This window comes from Rhamphochromis sp. 'chilingali' (genome assembly GCF_963969265.1).
Source record: "Rhamphochromis sp. 'chilingali' genome assembly, chromosome: 2".
NCBI lineage: Eukaryota > Metazoa > Chordata > Actinopteri > Cichliformes > Cichlidae > Rhamphochromis > Rhamphochromis sp. 'chilingali'.
The window spans coordinates 7,657,662-7,677,018 of record NC_137930.1 but is presented as its reverse complement, the minus strand read 5'-3'; the positions used below and the strand labels follow the sequence as shown (position 1 = coordinate 7,677,018).

The 19,357-nt window shown below is 40.9% G+C and overlaps 1 protein-coding gene across 10 annotated transcripts in view; it reads left to right on the top strand.

Annotated features, from left to right (window-relative positions):
• Nucleotides 1–327: 327 nt before the first annotated feature.
• Nucleotides 328–19,357, top strand: part of myo18b (myosin XVIIIB) — a 96,470-nt gene continuing 77,440 nt past the window's right edge. For 7 of the 10 annotated variants that reach the window (XR_013969764.1, XM_080865698.1, XM_080865697.1 and 4 more), the window contains exons 1-15: nucleotides 328–484; nucleotides 2,738–2,895; nucleotides 5,611–5,754; nucleotides 6,852–7,277; nucleotides 9,748–9,811; nucleotides 10,061–10,173; nucleotides 12,486–12,653; nucleotides 12,755–12,965; nucleotides 13,533–13,675; nucleotides 13,788–13,888; nucleotides 14,217–14,280; nucleotides 15,963–16,107; nucleotides 16,414–16,584; nucleotides 17,625–17,715; nucleotides 18,500–18,692. Coding sequence is in view for 9 of the 10 variants with exons in the window: in XM_080865698.1 (XP_080721824.1) it covers nucleotides 2,857–2,895; nucleotides 5,611–5,754; nucleotides 6,852–7,277; nucleotides 9,748–9,811; nucleotides 10,061–10,173; nucleotides 12,486–12,653; nucleotides 12,755–12,965; nucleotides 13,533–13,675; nucleotides 13,788–13,888; nucleotides 14,217–14,280; nucleotides 15,963–16,107; nucleotides 16,414–16,584; nucleotides 17,625–17,715; nucleotides 18,500–18,692 (2,073 nt within the window). In the remaining variant the exon portion in view is untranslated. Of the gene's footprint in view, nucleotides 485–2,737; nucleotides 2,993–5,610; nucleotides 5,755–6,851; nucleotides 7,278–9,747; nucleotides 9,812–10,060; nucleotides 10,174–12,485; nucleotides 12,654–12,754; nucleotides 12,966–13,532; nucleotides 13,676–13,787; nucleotides 13,889–14,216; nucleotides 14,281–15,962; nucleotides 16,108–16,413; nucleotides 16,585–17,624; nucleotides 17,716–18,499; nucleotides 18,693–19,357 lie in introns of those variants that run through there. The other 3 variants (XM_080865700.1, XM_080865695.1, XM_080865699.1) reach the window with 3 other exon arrangements.

Sequence of the window (19,357 nt, the reverse complement as noted above, 5' to 3'; positions counted from 1 at the left end):
TATACCCCTCCCCCTGGTGTTCACGCAGCTTTAAAAAAAACCAAAACACGTTTTCATGCTGTTACTATGTTTACAGAGGATGATAATGTTTCCCAGTGCTGTAGATCCAGATTACTGTACTTGTGGCGTCTGGTGAAGGACAGGTGAATGGCTAAAAAGAAAAGGAAAAGCGGATCATGTTACAAGCAGTGGCTTCACCTGACAACAAGCTTCTTTGTGTCTCATGCAGGTCTCCAAACAGGGTCGTTTAGAGACCCTTCCTCCACCCTGTGACTCCAGATATTTATAGAGGAGTCGTCTGTCAGTGAAGCCATGCTGCTGGTCTGTGTGTCGCTCTATTTCTGACTATTGCTGCATACCCCCTCAGTCAGTCTTGCCCAGTCTGTGCGACTGTGAGTGTGTGACAGGGGGAGTCTCATTTTGGCTCGCTGGATTTGCCATTAAAAATCTGGAGCCTTTAGCTGCTTCTCTACAGTTTTGGAAGGTATGGCTGCGTTTTGTTCTATCCTATTCGCTGTCCACTTATAAAGTTCCTGTCATGGGTTTTATTCATAGATTGGAGCTGGGTTAGAGAGAGCGGGGCTTCAGGGGCCTACATTCTGTAATACAGCCGGGCTGAGATTTGACATTGTTACATTTAGATAACACTGGTTCAGACGCCGCTGTCTACTTCACCAGAGGACTGGTTTTTACTGTTGGCTCGATTTTTATTGTCAAGCATGTTTCTGTCTCTGGTGTCTTGTTAGGAGAAGTTTTCTGTTGAGGTCATAAACTCGTCTTGTCAAGCAAGGGTCCTACAGTTGAAAAGAAGGTTTAGCATGCCACCCGAGAACCTGTTGGATGCATTTCTATGTCAAAACAGACTTTTAGGACAGTTTTAAAATCATTTAGAAAGTTGGTTGGTAGTTTTTATGTGATTGGCACAATGCCTGGTCCTTCTAAAACTAGCTGTTGAGTTGTTTACAGGGACTGACTAAACCTGCCCCTAGTATGCTGCTTACAGGCAGAGAGCAGGATCTCATACTGTATGATCCACACCACAAGGCTACTGGAGCGAGGTACATGGCACATAATGACAGACATGTTTCTGATTTTCTATCTTGCCTCTGAGGCTGGATCTTCCTTAGAGGGGAAGTTCGGAGAAAAAAAACAAACATGAGACCTCTGACACTTGTTTGATTTTGCTTTCAGATGAAACCATGTTTGACAGGATGATTTTCATCCACTACTCTTTGGAATTAGACCACATTTTGGGTTATGTTTGGGTTAGCTTGTGTTGGTAGTCTGGATTGGTGATTAGTTGTGATCTAGCTTCGCTCTTCTCAACCTCCTCCCTTTGAAACCTTTTTAAGAAGTCAACAGGTTGAAAATCAGTTGGACTGATGATTTTTAGTTTTGTACAGAGTGCTGGCACCTCAGACAAACACGCATCTGGGTCCTTGAACAATCTGATGACCACACTGACACAAAGTTCTAATCATCAGCAGTGAGAAGTGCACAATCAATGCAGTCCTGTAAGAAACTAAATACACCTTTACCGCTGTAGGAATGAAGAGTGTAGCTAGCGTCCAGGTCCTGCTAATCCAGGGGTGGGCAACTCCAGGCCTTGAGGGCCGATATCCTACAGGTTTTAGATCTCACCCTGGGTCAACACACCTGAATCAAAGGATTAGTTCATTACCAGGCCTCTGGAGAACTTCAAGACACGTTGAGGAGATCGTTTAGCCATTTATATCAGCTGTGTTGGATCAAGGACACATCTAAAACCTGCAGGACACCGGCCCTCGAGGCCTGGAGTTGCCCACCCCTGTGCTAATCAAATACACTTGATTATCTGATCAGCAGTAAGTGTGAGCACTTTTGTAAAAACTGAGGTTTTGACAGTTTGTTTCTGTGGCGCACTCGAATGTATGTTGTATACCAAAGTCTTCCCAGGAGTGGGCGCCCCAGCAAATTTACCCCAAGCTTAGGCCATCCATGCTCTGAGAAACTGCAAAAAACTCAAGAACTCCACCGCAGACTCTACAAGTTCATAGCAAACATCTCAGACCAACTGCCAGCATGGTGGTGGAGCGATGAAGATTTGGGCACCTTACAGTCACTGAGCAGAACATGAACTGCTCTGTATACCAAAGTGTTCTAGAGTCAAATGTGAAGCCGTCTGTCTGACAGTTAAAGCCTGAATGAAACTGGGTCATCAACAGAACAATAATCCCGAGCACAGCTGCTGAAAAAGGAAAGAATCAGTGCTGTGGCCCAGTCAAAGTCCAGACTTCAACCCGATGGAAATGGGGTCATGACAAAACAGAACTGCAAAAAGACATCAGGAGTGTTTGAGGCCAAGGGCAATGGGAAGGCACAACTTTTTTCACAGTGTAGCTACTGATTAGTAAAACTTTTCACACAGATTTACGCTTTAACAATATGTGTGTTTATGACCCTATTAATCACAGCAGACCCTTGCCTTCAATGCAGTGTTGTAAAAAAAGGTGGATAATGACAAGATTGATTAACGCCAACACATCATACAGAGTCGGTGTGAGCTGACTGACAACAGAACCTCTGAGCAGGAGCACGACGAGACAGTTTCTTAAAAAATAATGACGTCTCAATAGACACAAAGTGGCAGTGAAGTATGTCAATAATGGAAAAGTGGATCATGATGGTGTGTGTGTGTGATAACTGTCTTTTACTGAAGATTATCTAATTTACCTCAGTTTTCTTTCTTTCTTGTCAGATTGTTCTTCTCCCTCTGTGCACACGCACATTGCCACCATCACATCTTGCTGACAGACGCGTGACCCTCCACCTCCACAGCCACCTCACTCCCCTTAACCCTCTCCCTACTGTGAAACCATGGCACTGTCCTCACGCTTAAAACTCTGGGAGAAGAAGGGAGGTGCAGAAATGCTGTGTGCTGCATTAACTCTAATAGCTGGTTGTGACTGCACACATGTGTGTGTGTGGGTGTGTGTGGTGCACTGATCACATAGTGAGTGCTCCTCTGTTCTAACCCTGAGTCATCGTAGCATGCCACTGCTATGGTTGGTGTATTAATCATCTTGCATGTTCAGTGTTTGAGCTTTTTACAGCCCCATGCTGTCACTTGACATTTGCGATCTGAATCTGCTGATACTGATATTTCTGTTGAGATACAAAATATTGAAGTTTTCCACAAATGGGAGCAGAACACCCAGCCTTATATGGCGGTTTCATCACTCAGTTCATTCTGCTTATCACACGCTACCGAAAAGATGGTCATGCTTAAGTTTAGGTTTTTTGGGGTTGTTTTTTTTTTTTATCCATTTTGAAGCCTCGAGATTAGCCTCCATTTTTCAGCCTTTTTCAGGTTGATTGTAAAGATATTTTTATGCTCAGTGACTCCAGCTTACAACACCATTAGTGGAAATCCTTACAGAAAAAAACGAAATTGTATGTCCCAGCTGACCGACAAGCTACAAAGTCTTTCCCCACAGTTCATACAAAAGGAAAGTAGGAGACAGTGATAACTGGAAACTGTTTTTCAGACTGGATTTTAAATGTGTTACACTATCCTGGCAAAAACACAGAAGCAGAGTATTCTTCTGCTGGGTAAAGAAAATACATGCTGTCCTTTTGATGTGGCCCCTCGTACACCTGGTCATACACATGATACCATCTCATAGGATGTCAAATCTCTGAAGAGATTCATACATGCTAGTGGATTTTCAGACTGTCACTGGGAAAATACTTTTAATGTAGCTACATTGTGGAGCACAGCAACACAAATGGAAAGCATCAGATTTCAAACTGGTTAACTGACACTGCATTGCATACACAAGGGTTTTAACCAAAGCAAATATTCTTACACAGTAACATGTTTCATGTGACTGATATGTTATTACAGTATACATAATTAGATTAAGAATCGCTGTCATTTTAAGCACAGTCCCTTAATTACTGTGCAAGTTTGCAAATGATATTGAATACTGGGCAACATCAAAATAAATTTTTTCTCAGATTCTGTCCCTCCTAATGTTCTTGCTCCATGCAGGAAAAACTTTTAAAAGCTGCATTTGAAATCAACTTGAGGCCTTTTACCTGCTTAATTTCTTAAAGGTTTAATAAAGAAATGACCATTTACTTGTCCATGCTTCTGTGTCAAATAAACCCCCAAAACAGGAACAAGTGTACAAAATCACTCTAATGCCTGAGCAGCTGATGCTCGGCTTTTCTGTTGAAGCTCATAAACTGTACCTCTATTATTGTAGCTGAATGTAGCTGTATTATTTCAGACAGAGAAACAGTTGTGACATCTTCTGAACTTACTGTAACTGTCTGGGGGGTTTTACTCTTGGATTAGCTTGACATGAAGCTAATATTGAGTTTTATTTAGTTTAGAAGTAGAACTAGAGGGTTTCTTATCTTTAAAGAGAAGATTTAGGTTTAAACCATCCATGGAACCTCTGCTCAAATCTATTCTAATGCAGTCACAAGTTCATGCCAACTGCAGGGTTTTACAAAGCTGGCACATTTTCACTGGTTAGTCGTCCAATTTTGAATCTCATAAAAAGCTTTGTCAAGCACACTAATGTGTATCCCAGTCTAAATTTTGCAATTAATATGTTTTTGACAGATTTGTGGAGTTTAACAATTCAGCATAGTGGCACCACGTTTACCAAAATGCCTTTGGTGTGAGACCAGACATACAGCTTCCCTCTTTTGCAGAGCACCTGTCTATAAATTACAGAATGATTGCTTCACCTACATGAAAATAGCACGAGGGAAAAAACAGCGTACTCGAAGGCCCTGCCTCTCTGTGCCTCGGGTTCACTCCTCATCTCTACACCAATTTCAAATCCTCACATCTCAGGCATCAATCTAACTCTGTAAACAAATCCCAATCACAAGTCCAGTAGGCCATAACTTTTTTAGAATTCCAGTCTTTTCACTACTTTCAAGCACCTGTCCTCTGATGTGTACCTTCCTATTGTGTGTTTTCCTCCAGTTTTGTTTTTATTCCTCTTTTTGTATATACTCCTCTTGTCTGTTATTTATTCCTGCTGTCTTACTATTTCTATTTTTATTCCATACAGTTGGTGCGGAGCACCCACAATTTTGTCGTACATGTGCAATGACAATAAAGGCCTATTCTATTCTATCCTACTCAAATTAACAGCCGTTTAGATTGTCACACATTCTCTTATTTGAAAAACCCTCCAACGCCTCTGGTACCTCATAGCTGTTTATGACCCTGCATGGTGCTAAAAGTGCTGAAGGAAGCTAATTACAAAAAGGCCTTTAAAGGACTCACATTCATTTATGTCCACTGTGCCACACACTGCCTCCCCTTTTTGGACTTATTCTAAACCCTGTGGAGCAGTTTTGATGAACTCATGTTTGAGTGTTGGTCAAAATAAAGTGTTTGATAAGAACTGTAAGAAATCTCTTTCGCTTTCCAACACATTTGTCATACATTGTCAACGTATGCATCTGACTTGTTTAACTCTCCGCTGAGCATGCAGTGCATGCCTGATGTGCATGCCCAATGGACTGCACACTGCATCCAAACCATACAATGACTTTCTATTTTGTTTGTTCTGCCTGAATCATCAATGGACCAAACTACAGATAAAGGAGGAAAACAAGCCAATTGTCACAACGGTACCACATCCGCCTCTGTCAGTTCTGCCAGGTGGTTTCCTCAAGCAGCTCGTCAGAGATTCAGAGAAAGAGACCAAACATAAAGAGCCAGAGGTCAAAGAAGAAAGGCCAGTGAGTCATTCATTTCCATCTCTCAATATCTTATTGAATCTTAAAGATCTTAGTGTTGCCAATACCAGAGTTGGTCTGCAACTAAAAACGTGACTAGTCATTTAATTAGGCCACAGGTGTGCCTAATAAAGTGGCACCCTCTCACTCAGATGCCTCTGGAATGGCCTTCTCTAGGCTGGAGAAAACAATGTCAGTAATGTAATGACAGCCAGAGAAGGGCCAGATGGGCTTCTTTGGATAAAACTGATTTTCTCTATCTATTGCTAGCTTTGGCATTGAGAGATTTAATGGAAGAGATAACAGAATGTATGGATAATAAGAGGTACACACTTGGAGTTTTCTTAGATCTAAAGAAGGCATTTGATACTGTTAATCATGAAATTCTATTAAAAATTTCATGATTAAAAAAACTGGAAAGGTACAGGTTTAGGGGAGTGGTTTGGACTAGTTAAAAAGCTATGTAGGGAATAGGCAACAATATGTACAAATAAATGAATATAAATCGAATTTGATGGATATTGCTTGTGGAGTACATCAAGGTTCAGTATTGGCTCCAAAAATTTTTATTATGTACATAAATGATATTTGCAGAGTATCGCAGATTCTAAAGTTTGTAATATTTGCAGATGACACAAATATATTTTGTTCAGGAGTGAAGTTGCCACAGGTTTTGGAGATGATCACACAGGAATTAACGATATTAAAGTGGTTTGATATAAATAAGTTATCATTGAATCTAGATAAAACCAAATTTATGTTATTTGGAAACCAAAAGAAAAGTATCAAAAAAAAAATTCTTGGTGTGATCATTGACCAAAAGGTCTGTTGGAAACCACACATTATACTTTTAAAATACAAAGTGCTAGAACAACTTTAAAAAGTATGTCTATCTCAATAGCGGGAGTGAAATTATGGAACAGTCTAACAGAAGAAATAAAAGAAAGTAACAACATAAACAGAAGACACAACAAAAGCACCAGCAGACTGTGACACATCACCCACTATTTCCAGTAGCACTACTACACACAAGTACAACGCATGCATAACCTTCAGTTAACAGTCAAAGGAGGCCTGTTACTTTTTTCTTCCCACTACAGCCAAACAAACTGAGTGACAACCTGGTGCAACAGTTTCTACTCCCAGATCAGACTCCTCCAATCCTCGAGGCAGAAATGTCCCTGCGGACAGAGCAATTCAGCGACAACAGCGACAACAGCCAACCTCAAGGACGCAACTCAGCACAGCCAGATGGCAGGTCCTCATCTCAGTGCCACATAGTGACTCCTGACTCCAGGGGTAAACCTGAAACCAGACCAGACGTAACACCAGAGCCCCCAAAGCAGAAGCTGCAACAGTGGGACAGAAGGACTGAAAAGAAGAGCAAAAATATGGAGGAGCATACAAAGAAGGAGAGGATAGAGGAATTTGGGCAAGGGAAGGAGAAAGAGAAGGGGATGGAGGAGAGGCAGGAGCCAGAGGGAATGCAAACAGAGACAACTGTGACAGAGAATGCCAGGAAGGAGGTATGTATGCTTTTGTCATCCGGTCTTACAGATAGTCTGAGGCCTGCAGAATACTTGGAAACTCTTCTACATTAAAATAATATTTTTAATGGATTTTTTCCCCTTTTTGTGACACCGTTTCCTTTTAAAACTAACATTTAAATTCCAATAAAAACGTATCTACTTTATGCCCTGCATTCAGATCCCTCATCTGCCTTAGTTGAGACATTCACGAGACATAGACAGTGAAAAAAGTGGATGTAGCTTTGTGGTTGGAAAAGTAAAGCCAGCGGGGAAGTGCCTTAAACTTGCATTCTGTCTGGAGGCCATTAGATGGCGACACCTATGGCAATTAGTTCATTGTTCTACTCGTTGTGGATCATACTGAATAAAAATAAACCTAATTTGTAGGGTTTTAGTTTATATGTTTTTGATGATACTGTATTTGACACAGGAGGATTAGCTGTGATGTTTTCAGTTTGCTCAATGGCTAATGACTTGTCAGTTGCAAGCATCTTTTTCTCAGCAGTGTGCACACAGCGAGTGACTTTTCTTTGCCACATCTCTACAAAAGCGCTAGTCTCCTCAAATTTATCTGAATTGTTGTGGTGTTTTTAAAGAGAAACCTGAGTTAATGCTGCATTATTTTTCCTTAGTAATCCTGCAGTGCTCCCCTATTGACATACAGCACATTGTTTGCAGATCACCCTGCTATCGCAATAATCACAATAATATCTAGTAGCATATGAAATGAAAAGATCAGATTTTCTTATATTTACCTGCTGTGATCCAGTGCAGCTGCTTTCCTTCAAACTGTTTATTTCTATGAACAAAATAATATGCTCTCCATAATAATAATTATTATATAATATATTGTTCATGCAAAGCAAAGACTCAACAAGAAGTAGTTTTTATTCCAGCAGTGTGATGATCAGATTTCAGATGTGAGTGTAACAAACTGTTGTTAAAAACTCAAACTACATCAGTTATGGCATAAAATGGAAAATGCAGTTACAATTAACATTTTGGTCATTATTTCGATGGTTTTTGTGAATTGTGGGATGATCCATCACAATGAATTATGAGGCGGTGATTTTTAATCTCCTTTCATAACGAATGGTCCTCCTTAGCTAAAGGAAGCAATAAAGGAAGCATTGAAGCTCCTTTCCTTAGTATTCAGAGAATTTGATTAGATCTTCTTATGGCTGCCACATGGATATTTCTGGGTCACGTCTCTCAGCTAAGAACCATTAAAAGCAAAATGGATCATTGGAGCTCACCACTGGATTCTTGCAACCATGATGGCAACAGCATAAACATTCATCTTAAATCTTCAGAACAGTATTTGAAACCAACAGGTGACATCGTGGTAGCTACGTCCACCTTTCGTACTGTCTGGTGTGACAGTACCCATTTATGTAGATATTAAATATTACCATTCCATTCAATAGAGAAACAACAAAGTAATCCAAAACTAAAGGTTCTTTTAGGGGTTTTTTGTATTTGCATACTTCAGTAGTTTGACCTATGTGCATAGTGGGAATCAAAATGTTTACGGAGACAAACAAAAGTTACATTTAAGTCATTTTAAGATCTTTAAATCTCAGACAACACAATTCACTACCTAATCCACTGTCGTTCTGTCCAACATATGATGAAAAGCCTAAACAAAAGGAAAGAAACTAGTGTGACAGTTATATAAGTAATTATAAAAAATGTACATATGGTTGATCCGTCGTGATGAAGAGAGCTGAATGGAAAAGCAAAGCTCTCAATTTACCAGGTGATCTACTTTAACTATGGTTACAAACTATGGTAGTGACGGAAAGAACGAGATCGCGGATACAAATGGATGAAATAAATTTCCTCAGAAAGGTTGCTGGCTTCTCCCAGGAGATATGGTGAGGAATTCGGCCATCTGAGAGGGGCTCAGAGTAGAGCCGCTGCTCCTCCACATTGAAAGGAGCAGGTTGAGGTGGTTCGGGCTTCTGACAGGGATGCCTCCTGGGCACCTCCTGTGTGAGGCCCTGGGGCAGACTCAGGACATGCTGGAGAGATTATATCTCTTGGCTGGCCTGGGAACCCCTTGGTGTTCCCCTGGACATGCTGGATGAGGTGGCCAGGGAGAGGGAGATCTGGGTTTCTCTGCTTAGTCTGCTGCCCCTGGGACCCGGCCCCAGATAAGTGGAATATGACGGATGGATAATTTTCCTTATTTACACTTATATGTTTTATTGTTGTCCTCATTTATTCTATAGTCTTCTGTTTCTATGTCTGAAAGCTGAGCTTTGAGCTCACAGGGATTATTTGAAAATGTAGCAGAAAATAAAGAAAAACACAACACTTTAAATGTGACTTCACTAGAAGTAAACTCTGAAAACAATGGTATTCAATGCTGTGGCACACTAAATGATCATGCATTATAGAAACTGTGCAGCCAAAAAGTAGTTACTGTTCTTCTCTTTGTTCCTCTCATGCTGCTTTCTCTCAGGTTAGGGATGTGTGGTATGAAGCTGGAACTGTGTGGTACGTCGACAAGGATGATTTCATCCGTGGTATGCATTGAAAACAACACACACGCACACACTACAGTATGCATGCTAGCTATAAGTACATTTTGAAGAACATTTAACCCCTAACAGAAACCACAGTTACACATGGATGGATCTATAACTGCTGACTCATTCACACAAAAAACAAGTCTTGATTGTAGCCTTGAAGATCCTTGATATTTCCACACCTCAGTTCACAGGGTGTCTGTATGTGTGCTTTCAAAGACATAACTTCATTTCTCCTCTTTTCAGCTACTCAGCTGAAGCCAGATGAAGGCACACCAGAGCTGTCCGAGGGCCGGGTGAGGGTCCGGCTTGAGACGGACGGCTCAGTGCATGATGTCTCCGAGTATGAAGTTGAGAAGGTAGATCAGACTAGAAGTGTCCTTCTGGTTCTATTACTGTCCAAATCATGTAAGAGTTTGCACATCAACTTGTCCTTTGTTTCTAATGCAAACCTTTCAACAACCCTTTCTTTAAGAAACAAACCAGATGAGAATTTCATATGACAAAAAGGTCAACATTTAAACGTATCAGCACAGAGTAATGCATAAATCTCCATTAAATTTTGGAGATTTAGCACACATTTTCTTAAAGTTAAAGCTTTTTATACCAGTCCTGTTACAGTGATGTTACAGTGATGTTACAGTGATGTGAAATTTAAGGAGAAGGTCTTTTAGGGATATGATTTAAAAAAAAAAACTGCAAACATTATATGAAGCACTTTTCATTGTGCCCTTTTTTTGGTTTGGGAAGCTCATCTTGTAACCGGAAGGTTGCCGGCTCGATCCCCAGCTTTGTCCGTCCTGGTCGTTGTGTCCTTGGGCAAGACACTTCACCTGCGATATGGCAGCTGTGGCTACAACTGGAGCTTGCCTCTACCAGTGTGTGAATGTGAGAGTGGAATTATAATGTGCTTTGAGTGTCTAGAAAAGTGCTACATAAATGCAATCCATTATTATTATATCAGGAAGAATACAAAATCATCTGGTCCTCAGTAGGTTTTAAATTGGGGTACATGCAACCTCAGATGAACTAAAACACAGGACATATGACATATGACAGGACCTTGTCATCATTCATTTAACAGTTTGCTACTCACATTTGTGGTAAGACAGAAAAGGCTTCTTGGAAGGGTTATAAGGTCATATCCAAACAGTCTGGTGTCCATCATTCTACATTGACAAAAATAATTTTATGTTACTCACAAATGGAAAACTAGTGGAAAACATTCAAGACATTCACCAGTCTTGAATGTTAAGGTAAGAGGTTAAAAAAACCTCTTCTCCCTAAATACATATACATAAGAGAGCACATCTGTGCTTTGCAGAGGTGCATCTAAACTGTTGTTGTTTGTATTTACTTACACAGCATGTCTTGTGGAATTTACTGGAGTCAGCAGCAACAGCATAGCGCAGTCATATCAAGTCTAGTGACATAAGGCAGGAAAAGATCAGTAAAGAAACAATTTCCCGCAGCCAAAACACAAATCCAATGAGAAGTAGAATACGTTCAGCATGATGAGGTTCAGACGGTGTTCCTGAAAAGAACCAAGTGAAGTTTGTGGTTCTGGAGAATTACTGGAGGTCTCAAGGGACATAAGATTACAATTTATTCAAATTGGATGAAGAGTTTTGGAGTTTCAGCTCCTTAACATGTGCCACTTTTGAAAAGGACCAAAATTGGACAATTGAGTCAAAGCCTATTTCATGGGCAGGTGTGGGCAATTCCTTTGTTATGTCATTTTTAATTAAACAGATAATAGTGCTGGGGTTGATTTGAGGTGTGGTGCTTGCATTTGGAAGATTTTGCTGTGAAACAGACAACATGTGTCCAAAGTTGTCATGTGTGGCTGTGTGACACTTTATACTTAAAGTGGCAGCTTTAGTTGCTGGGAAATAATCCATAAACTAAATTTATGAAAAACAAACGAGGAAATGAGAAACAGCAGGAGAGCAACCAAACATGACGAGACAAAGGGGAAGCAAAACTCAAAACACTGAACACAGGACATGAGACACAAGACTGGCATGGAGATGTAGACTTGACCAGGAGATGCACGACATAGAGACCGGGGAGACTAGACAAGAAAACATGTAACACAGGGGAGGCAAAGAAACAAAATCCAAGATCTAAAAATCACTAAAATACAACCAGACACTAACTGAATCAAAGAATATTAAAAACCAAAACCACTGAGTCACAGGACTCAGGACCAGCACAAAAGGAGCTCTCCATGCAGGTGAAAACCGAAAAACAAAAAAAACCCATCCAAGAAACTGCTACAATGTTAGGAGCGGCAAAATCTACAGTTTGGTACATCCTGAGAAAGAAAGAATAATTTCAAATAATAATTTAATTTATATAAACAAAACTGAAAAACTGAAATGATCTTAGTTTTTGGTTAATTAGCATTTTGTTTCATTCAGGATGCTGAATTGAAATAGTTTGGGAATTTGTATAGACATAAACATATTTTGGTTTGTCATCTTATCTTAATCCAGAACAATAACATTAGTGATATCAAAGTTTTAAAAAGGCAGCATTTTTTAATAACTCTATAAAGCATCTCCACTAAGACAGAAGAAAACAGTTTTCCCAGGGTGTAATCTGTGTGAAATCTGAGACTAACTCTTTCACATTTGAACCAATTAATGGAGATGCTGTTCCTCCACAGTGTAATCCACCAGAGCTCGACCTGTGTGAGGATCTGAGTGACCTGCAGAGCGTGAATGAATGTGGAGCTCTGCACACTCTGACCAGTCGAGCTAAAGCAAATCTTCCACTGACACATGCAGGACCAAACCTGGTCAACTTCTGGCCCCCGTTACAGACCCACAGCAAGGTAAAATTTACACACATTTACAGATCAGTAACCCTATGAAACTACAAAGCTTATTAAGTATGTGCAACATTTTATGTTTATCTTCTTTTTTTCTCTATTAGACCCCAAAGTCACGGCGAGGGGAGTCTGTGTGGGATGCTCCTCCTGCCCTGGCTGCCCTGGTCAAACGGGTCTACATGTCTATGGTTGGCACCAGAAGGGATCACAGTGTGTGTGCATTGGGACGCAGCGGGACGGGCAAGACCACGGCATGTCAGACCTTCACACATGCTCTTATCAAACAAGCTGGCACAGCAGGAGAGAACATGAGTGGTGAGCGTGCGTTGTAAAAATGAAAACTGTTTAGGTTTTTAAAGTGTTAATGATCAGCACTAAAACTTGAAACTGGTACTAGTCTGTCATTTCAGTGACTGTGAGTGAGTCGCTACAACTATGAATCTTAAATGAATCCCAAAACTATATTCAATGAACGTTATACACATCAACATGTAAGAAAAATGATGAAAAATAACCTTTCAGGGAGTTTGTGGATCAAAATTTCTCTGTGAGAGACTGACGGTATCACACAATAAAGATTACTTCAAGTTAATACAGCTAATGTAAGCTATTAAATTGTGAGGTGCAAGTAGTGTTTTGTTAAATAAACTATGACTATAACTATGTGCGATATGTCATGTGTTACTCTCATTCAAGTAATTTTAAAATCTGCCGAGGAAGGATTATTTTTAGTCTGTCCTGAGAGGTAAAACCTTCGATGTAATAGAGGGTGTCCTGTTTTTAGCGAGCCTGTAGGTTTATTTTGCTGAAATGTTTGCTTCAGCCTGTTTTCCTCAACTTTCCACACTTCCCTACTGTGATTATTGCTATTTCTTTCACTAGTGGAGCGTGTTCAGGCTATGTTCACTATCCTGAGGTCTTTTGGCTGTGTGAGCTCTAAGCACAGTGATGCGTCGTCTCGATTTGCTATGGTTTTCTCATTGGATTTTAACCATGCTGGACAAGCCGCCGCTGGACACCTACAGGCATGTAGCCCAGACACAAACCCATGTAAGTTAGTCAAACATGGCTGTGTAAATTGGGATTCGTGACTTCTGTTCCTTTTCCTCCTTTTTGTCCTGCTTCTCCATCATTCAGACCTTGATGTTGGACAAATGGAAAGTGTGCCAGAAAATTCAGGGAGAAAGTAACTTCCTGGTCTTCTCTCAGATGCTGGCAGGACTCAGCGCAGAGATGAGGTAATCTCCAGTAAAGGTTAATAGGCAGATTTGTTTAAGAAATGCACTATTTATTCAACATATTTAATGACGCAACAGGAAATTTACCTTCACATTATGAAACGTTACTGGCCCTCAAAGTAGATATCGTAGGGTTGGACTCAAATCTGTCACTTTTTTAATTTGTCCACATTTTCCCCAAATCTTTAAGCCCTCATAACTTCTTATGTTCTAGTTGTGGTCCTGCTGAAGCAGCAGCAGCTGAAGGTGTTTGTTGCAGATTCTTCCTTTATAGAGCTACTGATTTGCCACATAACAACCTATTTTCCCATTTCTGATTCTATATTAGGATCGAACTGCAGCTACACCAGCTCTCTGAATTCAACTCCTTTGGTATTGTTCATCCCGCCAAGGTACAGTAAGTGCATCAGAAGGGTCTCTTTTTACCACTATATCACACGTCATGGTATAACAGGCAACATAACCGTAAGTGGAGAAGTCCAGCACAGGGCAGTTCTGTTTTGCATGAACACAGGTGTAATGCTATATTCAGTGGCAACTGGGAAATATTCATTTGTAATATCTGGCTAGGAAAACTCAATGAAAATGAATAACGTGGGTAAGGTTTTCTTCCCTAAGCTTCACATTTTACGATGTTCTGTGGAAGAGGAGCGTTCACAGTGACCTTGCGTATTTGCTGATTATCAGAAGAAGAAACAAAGGAAGTCAGGAGAAAGTTGTGTTTTTCCCTTTTCCTCTAAAATGGAAATCACTTTCAGACTTTAGACCGAATTTTTCTGGAACCGCTGTAATATATGACAACTGATGGCACTGCTGCGTGAATGCTGCTTCAAACATGTGTTTTTCATTAATGCCATCAAGTCTTTACAGCAGAGCGAGTAACTAATTTAAATGTTGTATATTTTGCACTTTTTGGGGGCTTTTCTGTGACCTGTTCTGTACACTGTGTAACAGCCAGAGCCAGAATAGTCACAGCACAGCTGCAGCTGTGGTCACAGCCTCAGAGACAGCTACTGTTCAGAAAGTGTTCTGATGTATGGAACTACTTTGTGTTGCTTTGCATTGGGAACCATTAGTGTGCTGGTCCAGTCCCTGTTTAATAAACTGTAAAGAACTGCTCTGTGGATATTAAAGGAAAGAGAAAGTACTGAATTTACCCAAGATATTTAAACCTACAGGAAATGTTAATAGAAGGCAAAGAGATGCAGATGCAGCATTTTCCTCAAAAAGGTTTAAATTTCTGAAACAAAGTTCTTCAACATGAAATAAGAAATCATAAATATTCCTTCCCCTCCTACAGAAAACAAATAAATAAAGTGCAGCACTGTCTAGATGGGAAAACAAGTAAAGTAAATCAAACCAATAATTATAATAAATAATATTAATTTTATTTCTCCACAAATATCCTGAGGCTGAGCTTGCAGCTTGGAACTCACCGGCTCTGGGCGGTGTTGTGCTTGCGTAGACTGCACAGAGTGAGAAATAGCTCTCCTGAGAGAACCGTGGTTCTATTAATAATCATTCTAGTTGAAATGAGTGCTGGCGAATAGCCCCAGCTGGGGGTTTCACCCACTCACAATGTGGCTGCTCATGTCTACTCGTACTATATGATAATGCTGCTGAGGAACACAAAGGTAGTCAACAAAACTAACCCTTTTGTATCCCTGTAGATCATAAATCTGTACTTTGTGTGGTAGCTGAGAAAAACTAAATAGGGACACAAGCATTCACTAACCGTATTTGGATGGGGTTGCTGCATTTGACACAATGACAGAAGTCAGTGAATGAACAATTCTAATTTAGAAGATTGACCAACACTTCTGCTTCAGTTCAAAGTTCTGGGTGTCCCTTTGCCCAGCATGCTTGTGTGAGTATGAGGCTCTGAGGTAATATAAATGGAAAAATGAGCCAAAACATAGAAAGTGAAGTGGTCAAACCACATGGAAAGAGTTAGACTGTGATTGGAGATAAGATGGAAAGATGTGACTCAGCTGTTCCCTCACCTCATTTAATTATCTGGCTGTCAAAAACAGAAAAGACAGACTGTCCCCTCTCCCTTTCTTACTGTTCTTAGGTGGAGGAGAAACAGCGTGCATCCATTGCTTTCACAAAGCTGCTGAGTGCCATGGAAACACTGGGCTTCTCACCCGGCGAGCAGAAGGCGATATGGCATGTTCTGGCTGGTATTTACCATCTGGGAGCTGCTGGGGCCTGTAAAGGTAACATAGTGATTCACTGTGAGTCACACAGTGTTACTACACACTCTCATACACACACACCTCCTGTCTGTAGCTCAGGAGGTAGAACCATGGGAAGGTTGCTCGTTCGATCCCTGGCTTGGACAAGACACTGACCCCAAGACACAGAGTGATTCTCTTTAGGAAAGCCTGATAGTGTCGAGCTAACACTCCACCTCCGATCCAGTTACTTTAAATTTCTCACTCATTGCTGAGCCGACCATCACTAATGTTCAGTGCATGCTGTCATAATCACATCCTCTTTGAGTTTTCCCTTTGGTTGTGCAGTGGGCAGGAGGCAGTTTATGAACTTTGACAGTGCTGAGAGGGCAAGCAGTGTGCTTGGATGTGAAGGTGATGATCTGCACACAGCAGTATTCAAACATCACCTTCAACAGCTTCTGCAGAGGGCCACCGGGGGCAGCAGAGAGAGGAGCGGTGCCGCAGAATCGGAGGAAGGTGAGATGCGCACACACTAAAGCCAGCATGTGAAAAACAGCAGCGGAAAGTTTAGAGAGTGTTTGAGGATCCTGTTGCACACTATCAGTGCTTTCAATCTCTGCTGATCATTACAAAAAAAACAAAACAAAGCTCATGGAAGTGAATAGGGAGATTGCTTCATTAATATATTTTAGTGGTTACAATTTTTCATTTATAATTTGTTTGATATTTCATTATTCAGCTTACTGCTATGTTGAACAATAAAGGCCATCAGTGCGGACTCCAACTAAACACAGCTCACTATTCTCCAACAGTTTTGATTGTTTAGAGGGAACTTTACCATTTTCTGATCCAGTGACAACTTCAAGCATCTTGTTACAAGAGCTAATGTGTGGCACCATCTGGCATATGAACTGGTGTTTATAGAATGGGATCTTTGGTGGTCAGTACAATATAACACATCAGCACTGCAAAGAATTCACAGAATTAAAGCTACTCATGTAAGCCTCATTGCCTTTCCACCACCCAAACATCTTTCCTTCAGCCAAAAGATACGATCAGCAGAGCTGATTAGTCCGTGAATAATCTACCCAACAACACAGGAGCAGTTTGTTGCTAAGACTGTGACAAATGTCACCAAAAGGTCATCAGTGACAAATAAAATTAAATGAAGTGGTGACCTGTGATATTGGAGACGCACAGAGCTGAAGTCACATTCAGTTGCTCTGAATTTTGAATGGGTGCCTACCTATATTTTACTTGTAGCATTTGTTGACTTTCTAGTGTGAGAGCTGACACGAAGCCTCTCAAGACTTAGCCAAAGGGCTATCATAGCCCTGCTTAACTTCTAAAAAAAAGCTCAGAGGCCCCAAAAAGCAGGGATAAAAGATACCTGCTTTAACCTCTCAGAGGTTCCAGATTTTCTTTGAGTTGCATTTTTAGAGAAAGGACAACGTGCTGTAGGAGTGGATTTATCCTGATAAAGCCTTTAAGGATAAAGGAGAACATTAAACAACGCGAGTAGAAAAGTGTGTCCTTATTCACTTTGTTGTGCGCAGGTCCGAGGCTAACAGCTGCTCAGTGCCTCAATGGAATGGCTGCTGGACTTTATGAAGAGCTCTTCACTGCCATCGTGTCACTCATCAACAGGTCTGGATGCATCTCATTAAATACACGATCCACAGCCTCATCACAAGCTCTCAGTCTGCCTTCATAACTGCTGCCTAACAAGGCTTCATGACTTTAGACTTTGCTTTACGATGGCTTACTGTGCTTTTTCTTATTATCTTTAATATATTTTCTGCTACAGTGATTGAAGACTATATTAAACATGGCCCAAATTACCCTGCAATCAATCTGAGTCTGAAAACTCAATTTCTGATCACTTTTCTACTCTTCTACTCTGTATGATGTGACAACGAAGGGATATCCCTAATATGATGATTTCAGGCTCAGGACCACTAATGCCCACTGTTCAAAACCTTCTATTTTTGAGAGCAGCCAGTAAGAAGACAGCTGGCTTTTAAAGAACATTAAAACTGACTGCTCGTTTCATTGAGGGGTTGCCTAATGGCTCGATATGAGATTATAAGGAAGGCTTCGAACACAGAAGTCCAAATGTTTGAACACCTGGAGTTGAAAATGAGGGGAAATAAATAAGAGGAGCTAATGTTGCTTTCTTTTTCTCAAGCTACATCTGTGTGTACCATTTACAAAGTTTGCAGACAGTCTGACGCATTGATCTGTACTTCTGTTTCCAGCTTCATGTGCTTATAGCAGCCGCCTGTTGTTTTGTGTAATTACCACGCTACTGAGGGGGGCCTTATCACATGATCATCCTTCCCTCTACTGTATATTCATGCATCAGATATGTGAATGAAGAACAAACATATAAAGAACTGTAAAACTCAATCAGGCTGTGTTTTGTGGGCAGGGCGCTGAGCAGTCAGCAGCTGATGCTAGCCTCTGTGATGGTGGTGGACACGCCAGGCCTGAGGAACCCACGACACTCAGCAGAGGAGAGAGGAGCCAGCTGGTCCGAGTTCTGCCACAATTACCTACAAGAGAGGCTGCTGGAGCATTACCACTCACATACGTTCACACATACACTCGAGAGATACGCTCAGGTAACTCAGTGTACAGTTACATCTTTCAAGCTGAGTGATCATCTTCTGTGAGTAATGCACACTTACACATAAAAACTCAGTTTCTAAAGCCTGAAAAGAGTATTGAGAAGATGGACGGAGCACTTTTAGGTGCTGATGAATGTAGAAAACGAGACAGGAGGATTGATGGGGACAGTTAGTGAATCAGGAAGTGCAGACGATTAGTAAGAAGGACGTTTGGGAAAATGTGAAGAGAATAGGTTGGTCCAAATGACATACCTGTGCAGGTATAGGGATGTCTGGGAGAGAGGGCAGTGGACATTTTGACTAGTCTGTTTAACAAAATCGTGAAGAGTGAGGGGATGCCTGGGGAGTGGAGAAGAGGTGTACTAGTACAGATTGTGAAGAACAAGACTAGTGTGCAGAGTTGTAGTAACTGCAGAGGGATAAAGTTGATGAGCCATACCATGAAGATGTAGTAAAGACTTGTTGAAGCTAGGTCAACAAGAGAGGTGATGGTCAGTGAGCAGCAGTATGACCTCATGCTGAGAAAAAACACTACAGATGTGATGTTTGCTTTGAGAGCATTGATGAAGTACAGAGGATATCAGACATGATAGAGGAACTGTGACAATGTGAGGAAGTCAGGAGGTACAGACAAGTATGTGAGGGTGGTCCAGGACATG